General features: G+C 46.7%; 1 protein-coding gene across 1 annotated transcript in view; it reads right to left on the bottom strand.

Annotated features, from left to right (window-relative positions):
- The window catches only part of UNCX (UNC homeobox), a 6,274-nt gene extending 1,434 nt beyond the window's left edge, over positions 1–4,840 (bottom strand). The window contains exons 1-3 of the mRNA XM_052000350.1: positions 4,071–4,840; positions 3,287–3,462; positions 1–394 (exon numbers count right to left, since the gene is read on the bottom strand). The exon at positions 1–394 is cut by the window's left edge and continues 1,434 nt beyond it. Coding sequence (XP_051856310.1) covers positions 1–394; positions 3,287–3,462; positions 4,071–4,350 — 850 coding nt within the window. The 5' untranslated portion in view covers positions 4,351–4,840. The remainder of the gene's footprint in view (positions 395–3,286; positions 3,463–4,070) is intronic.
- Positions 4,841–7,500: the final 2,660 nt, after the last annotated feature.

Genomic DNA, 7,500 nt, shown 5'->3' on the forward strand with positions numbered 1-7,500 from the left:
CGCTTCTTTGGCTCGGGTAAAAGGCTGGGTCGCAGCTGCCGGGGGCCGGGGGCTCGCTGGCAGCGCTGGGAGTGGGCCGCGGGCCCTTACCCGGGGGTGGCTCCGGGGGCTCAGGAGAGAGGCCACCGCCGCCGCTATCACTGTCGGAGCTGGGCGTACTGTGCAAGGACAGGCTGCTAGGAGAATGAAGGTGGCGGCTCTGGCTCTTGAGCAGTTTCTTTTCGTGCTTGCGTTTCTTCTTCTCCATCTTCTCCAGCTCTTTTCGAGCTATCTCCTCCGGATCCATGGGTTCCCCGCTGCACGTGGTAGGGTGAGAGTTGTGAGCCGGCCGCCCTGGCCCTTTCTTCGTATTCTCCTTCTTTCTCCATTTGGCCCGGCGGTTTTGGAACCAGACCTAAAAAAGCCGGATAAGGGAAAAGCAAGGGAGAGTCAGATTGGGGGCCGGGGCCGGGGCGCTGAGGGGGAGGGAATGGAGACAGAAGACTGCAGGGCATACGGGCCCTGAAGTTGCTTCCCTATCCTGGTGGGGAGGAGAGGTGTTCTGAATGGCCTCAATTTCTTTTTTCTTTTTCTTTTTCTTTCTTTCTTTCTTTCTTTTTTTTTTTTTTAAGGCAGACTAGGTAGGCTAGGTGAATGGGGAGCATGGAAAAGAAGCTACAGCTAGTTTTCCCTGATGGGAGATTTCACATATTCACTCGTCTAGGCCGCAGTTTCAAGCATCCTTTTGACACTGAGAAGTGTTTATAGGAGTACATGGATGCTGCCCTCCCAATACAATCTGCTTCCCCGCTCACTTCTCAGTTTTGTGTTATCTTAGATGCTACAATTCAGTTTTCAAGCACCAAGAAGGCTACCCAAAGTTAACTGGATGTTATGTCCGGCTGGAGAAATAATGGAAAATGGGCACTTCTTGATTGCATATTCTCTCTCTCTCTCTCTCTCTCTCTCTCTCTTCTCTCTCTCTCTCTCTCTCTCTCTCACATATCCATCTCTCAATCTTTCTCATACACACTAATTGAGAATCTAAAATCCAAGTCTTTGGGTTGCCAAACTCAAGATTTCCTTTCAGTAAAGAGAAGCCCTCACAACTTTGTGCTCCAAACGCATCCAGTCCCACAACCTGCTTTTTAGTACATACTCCCCAAAAGAATTTAAGCCCATAGAGTTCTGATTTGGTGAGAAAGGTTTTGATTTCTAAATCCACTCATCACTCCTGCCGGGATAAAGTGCAGGTCCCAGCTAGGTTTTCCCCACCCCTACTTACAGCCCTGATCTCAGAGCCACCCAAAGAGGGCCACAGTAGTATCTCTTTTTACGTAACATTGCCTACACCGTTCTAATTTTCTAATTTGGGCCTGAAGGGTCCAGTATAAGGAGCAAGATAATCCGAACCTTTGTCCCCAAAGTGTTGAGAGTTTAAGGAAAGAAATTTCAGGGACATGTACATGGCTGAGTTATCTTCCCTCCACCCCCACCCCCTTTTCTCTCTTATCCCTTCCTGAGTCACTTCTCTGAGGGTGGTTTTCTTTTGATACTCACTTTGCTCAGTGTTACTCTTAACCATCCGCCAACATAGAAACTCACACAACAATCCGCTTCCTCACACAACGTAAACGTACACATTTCTTATCTCTTAAATCACCACATCACACTCCCCCCCCCAGCACCATACACACCCACCCCCATGTCTTTAAGAAAAGCGATGATTAGAAATCAAAATTCACATTTCTTTTTTCTTTTCTTTTCTTTCTTTCTTTCTTTCTTTCTTTCTTTCTTTCTTTCTTTTTTTTTTTTTTTTTTGACGCTGTATCATAGTTATGTCTAACGCGACGAGAGAAAAATGTGTGTACCTAGAAAAAGATGGAGATGTATTTGTATAGACTCTCCCAGCCTTGTCAGTGAGAAAGCAGCTCCGGTACTTGGTGCTGGTAGCTCCTTTCTTTGTGCCCATTGCAGACCGCCTTGTCACTGAGAATTACTCATTATCGTATTAGAGGGAAATGAAGGGGTCTCGACTTCACTTAACAATCTCAGAACAAATTGGATAAAAGGATTTCAAAACAGAAGAGGTCACGAGGGGAGGAAAAAGCATTCGGTAAATACACCTTTTAAACAATGCTAATGGGCGAATTCGCTGCGGCGCAATAGCCTCGCCCTGCCTCAGCCTAAACGTCCCGGAGTTTCACGCAAATAACAAGCCTTCAATTGTAACGAACCCAACCTTCCCACCCCCTCAAAAACCTCTATGTTCCACATTCCACGAAAACATTAATTAAGCAATTTCATTTTGAATTTTTAATGCACCAGATTAACGCTGTATTTTGAAAAGTGAAAGCTGCCCCATAGTTTCCATACCAATCAAAAAGATGCAAAAAAAAAAATCTGGGGCGTTAAATATACTTTATTCTTTCCAATTTTTTGATGTGTTAACTATTTAAGTTTCCGGCTCCCTTTCCTCTGCTCTCCCCCTTCTGAAGCGATGAATAAATACATGTTTTCTATCTGAATATTTTAGAGCCAAATAAACAAACAAACGGGTTTATTCAAAGCAAGGGAGAGAGCAGCTGTTCAGTGGGAAAGAGGGAAAACACAGGCGCAGCTTGGAAGTCGTTTGTGTCTGAACTTCATGCTTAGTTCCCCTTCACCTTGTTTGCCTGTTTTCTCAGTTCCCCTTCCTCCTATTTTCACCTCCTATATATCCCATAAACCCTCCTCCCACATATATCCCATTCTTTAATAGCTTATCGCTCCCGCTTGTTTCGGTGCCTTTCTTTCACCCATACTCTCCCCCCCCCCCCATACATTTATCTCCAATATGCAAAACGGCTGGTTTCTGGGATGAACTGATTAAAACATATTCTGCTTTTTTAGGGTCCATTCTCTTCCCCCTTCCTTTATCAATAAATCTCTTTCCACCCACCCCCCAATACCCTCCCCCTCCCCCGGCCATGGTGTTAAAATCTCTACACACATTCCTTTTCCAAGACGCGCTGACGACTGGCACAGGGATTTTTCCCCACTACAGTCAGTCCTCAGAAACACAGAGCCACCCCCCACCCCTGTCATGCTATCCTTTGGCGGCGCAGGAAAGTAATGTGACGGCTGACCAGACCCAGAGAGAGGACTAGACACAAAGTCCTAGACAAAGGTGGGAGGGGGTCGTGCAAGGAAGACAGTAGGCAAATGGAGGGGGAAGGAGTCTGAAACCCCGCTCTGTGAAGAGGCTCGACCTGGAAATCAGGAACGCCTGGGGGGGAGGGGGCATTATATGTTCTGGGACGGTTACCTGAACTCGGGACTCCACTAGGTCCAGGCGTAGAGCCAACGCTTCCCGCATGAAGACGTCTGGGTAGTGGCTCTCGTTAAAGGCCTTCTCAAGCTCTTCAAGCTGCCAACCTGTGAAGTTGGTGCGGGTTCTTCTCCGCTTACAGCCTGGACTCTCCTTATCCGGATCTCCGGAGTCTGTAGGAGTACATAGTAGAGGCATGGCGAGATCAGACCTCTGGCTAGCGTTCCTCTGCTCCCCTCAAAGGGTCTGGCTCTTTATCTTCATCCCTGCCCCGTTTTACTTACTCCCTTCAGGGAGCAGACTTCAGGGAATCCCCCGCCCCAACTCCTAGTACGACTTTGTCCAGAGTACCCCAAGTGTCTGCTCGTACCCTATTGTAGAGGCGATAGAAATTCCGTCTCCCCCACCATCTAGTGCTAATCTCAATTAAGAAGGGCTACCTCGAGATAGAAAGCCTACTAAGGGAGTTTTATTTTTGTCTGGAGTGAGGGAGTCGCGACTAAAAAACCACTGAGTTTCTGGGGCTATTCCTTTATCTATAACCTGGCAAATTAACTTCAGTCCCAGGATTGACCCCAACTTTCTTAAACCTTGAGGTCTGTGTTCGCTGGTAGGGAAGATTTACCCGGATACCAACCCAATCCTCCAAGGAAGAGGATGGGTCACTAACTTCTTTAAAAGGATTCGCAATTGAAAGAGACTGAACCTCACCCTCGGACGGCGCCCCCCACTGTCCGCCCCCTAGCTAGCCCCTCCATTTCTAACCACTTCGCCAGCCTACCTGACAGCTTGAAGGTCTGACTGTCCCCGCTCACCCCGCAGCCCGATGGCAGCAATGGGGTGGGATTGACTACTGAGGCAGCACAAGAACCGTTCAGTAATCCATCTATAGAGAAGGGAACCGAGGCGGCCGCCGCTGCCGCTGCGGCCGCGGATTGCAGCTGGTGCCCCGCCAGCTCGTAGACGTGGTGGTGGCCTAGGGGGTAGGGAAAGCCCACCATGCCGCCCAGCGAGCCCCCGAACTGGGCATGGGGGTGATCCAGGATGCGGCTGTCCATCATCTCCGGGGTGGCAGGGCGCAGCTGGAGCTGAGGAGGAGGAGGCGCAGGCGGCGGCGGAGGAGGAGGAGATAGGGACCTGGAGCCCAGTACATGCTTCGCCCGGACTCCAGCGCTTTACTTTATCAACATCAAGCTCCCGATAATTAGCACCGGCCGGGGGAATTTGGGACCAATAAGAAGCGCTAATCGGGTCTGACGTCAGAGGCGTGCAGGGTGCAAGGAAACGTTTTCCATATCGATTGCTAATTATACCTGACATGCACCTCAATAAACAGTATCAGGAACTGTCACAACAAGACGGGGTGGGGGGTGTTGGAGGGGGAGGAAGGGAGCCGGGATACAAGAGGGGAGTCGACCTGGGGGGAAGAGAGAACCTGGGGGGCGGGGAGGAAACAAAAAGACTGGGAGGGGTGCAAAGAAGAGAGGCTAAGGGGAACTTTGAGACTGAATTGGAGCCCCCCAGTTAAATACCCAACAACCCGAGTCACACTCAGTACCCTCCCCTCCTTTCCCCTCCCACTCCTTTTCCCTCCCTTCCCCCTGGACTCCCCTCCCCTCTTCAAATCACTAATAGATTTCCCTTTAAAACATTCACCGGCGTGTTGTGGGGATTTTTTTTTTTTCACCAGAAATGCTGTACTCTCTGAACCTTTAAAGTGATGTTGCTCCAATTACAGAGAGACATTGAGCGGCAAATAGACTGATCCAATAATAGGAGATTCATCATCCTCTCTTTCCGAAGCTGTCACATTGAATTTAAAACTACAAGGGCTTTTCATCTCCTCTCCGGCTCTATACAGCAGGGGAAAAGAAGGGGGGAAGAAAAAGAGGAGAAGGAGGAGGAGGAGGAGGAGAAGGAGGAGGAGGAGGAGAAGGAGGAGGAAGAGGAGGAGGAGGAGGAGAAATGAAATAAAGAAAAACCCTTTACTATATTTAAAGGTGATTTTGCTCCATCAACAAAAATTCTAATTAATGCTATCCAATATTGATCGATGGGCACAACAAACTGAAATTATTTTGCTAGAAGGTGGCTAATGAAGCTTATTCAACTGCTTCCTTCAAATATAGACAACCTAGAGAGGAGTTTGAGGAAAGGTGAAGAAAGTGGTAACTTTAGGATTACTTCTCCAACCTTCTCTACGCTGCCTCACCTCCCACGCCTACACATACTACCATCAACCCCAGGAAAAAAGAAATCTTGGTTTGATTCCTCCAGTGATGGATAGGGCAAAGCAGCCAACTCATTTGTTATAATTAAATTATGCTCTTGGAGAAGTGTCACTTCCTTAGACACTCTAAAATATTGATAGAATCAAAGTTAAATCATTAAAGGACATATTCTCAAATAAGTTGCAAATAAGGCCTGTGGGTGGATGAGAAGAAAATAAAAATAAAAAATTCCTAGTGATTTGGTCCTAATATAACTTCTTCAGCCAAAGTATCCTTTAAAATCCCTGTTTGGTGTTTGTCTTTGATGTGTGAGTGAAGAAAAGGAAGCCATTGAATGTTTTTCTTAAAGTTCCTTACTTTTAATCTGGTTTCATTGATCCAGGGAAGGGGGTGGGGAGGAAAAGGAGCAGAAGGAGGAAAAGAAGGAGAAGGAGAAAAAGGAAGAGAAGGAGAAAGAGAAGGAGGAGGAGGAGGAGGAGAAGGAGGAGGAGGAGGAGGAGGAGGAGGAGGAGGAGGAGCAAGAAGAAGAGAAGAAAGGAAGAGGAAAAGTAGAAAGAAAAAATGGAAAGGGAAGAAAAGGAGAAGAGGAAAGGAAACAGAAAGAGAGAATTAAAGACAGAAGGAGGCAAGAAGATAGGGTCAGAGACTGAAAGACAGAAAAATAAAATACAGAACAGAGAAAGGAAATCGGAGTTTCCCTACATCTCTACATCCAGCAGCCAGGGAACAAAACAGTCACCACAACAGTACCAATTGGTTCTGTATATGATGAACAATCAGTATATTTCTCTGCGTGTTCCATGTTTTGGAATGTACCTCTTCATAATGGGAAAAGCTTACAGAAATTTGGCTTCCCCTTTAAGTGACTTCAAGTTCTCAAGAAGAGAGGCCATGCAAACAGTAAAGGTGAAAGGCAGAAAAGGGGAATGAATGAGGTTAAGGGATGGGTGGAGAAGACAAGAAAGAAACAGAAACAAATCCAGCAAGACAGGAAGGAAGATAAAGGAAAAATCTTAGAAACCTTTGAGGGAGGTATATTATTCGAATGTGTATGTTGGGAAATGGGGGTGGAGGGTGCGGAAAGAGGGCAGGCAGGCGGTGTTTTTAATCCCTTGGAATCAGAAAGGAGGAACACGACCACTTTATCTCTGCCAAACACACCAATAGCTTTTCCAGTGTCCAGTTCCAGTACCCTTCTCTCTTTGCAGACCCCCAACAGGATACTTTCTATTTAAAAAACGCTACCACAAAAGTCAGCAGCTACGATGGAAGGCAGAGGAGAGAGCCTCTGATTGGTGTGGTCTGTCTGGCCCAGAATATATCCACCTAATTGAATATCACATAATATGCCACTGCCCAATATAGATTACAGTTTAATTATTCTCTCTCTCCCTTGAAGGAGTGGAGGGAGAGGTGAAAGTAATGAGGGGGGAGGGAGCAGAAATCTCTTTAAAAATGAAAAGGAATCTAGATTTTTTTTTTTTTTGACTCCCAACCCTCTCCAGGAGCAATAAGAAAATGATGGTGGTATTAATTCTGAGGTCAGGGGCCAAGAGCTCTACTTTTCGCCATAATTTAATTTCTTTCTCTATAAATACTAAATGTAAACTGTGTCCATCCGACCAGATTTTGCCTGTAGCTATAAACGCCTCATTTTCTGTTGGGTTTCAGAAGAGGAATGCAAAGGAAGCGTGATTGTGAATACAGAATGGTAATCAATCCGGCTGAGGGGTGGAGAGGGGGGAGGGGAGAAGGAGGGAGCCCAGCCTCTCTCCCTCTCCCGTTCTCTCTTTATTATAATGAATTAATTCGACTTTATTTATCCCATTTTCTGGAGCTGACAGAATGTTAATTTGAGTTGAAATTTCGCTCGCCTCTCACTCCCTGACCCCTGGCCCTCAGATTGGCGTGTTGTAATAACCTGAATCTTTCAACAGAGGCCCTGATAATTGTTACCTTATTAGCATGCAAATTGTTTAA

Source organism: Antechinus flavipes, chromosome 1 (assembly GCF_016432865.1).
Source record: "Antechinus flavipes isolate AdamAnt ecotype Samford, QLD, Australia chromosome 1, AdamAnt_v2, whole genome shotgun sequence".
Taxonomy (NCBI): domain Eukaryota; kingdom Metazoa; phylum Chordata; class Mammalia; order Dasyuromorphia; family Dasyuridae; genus Antechinus; species Antechinus flavipes.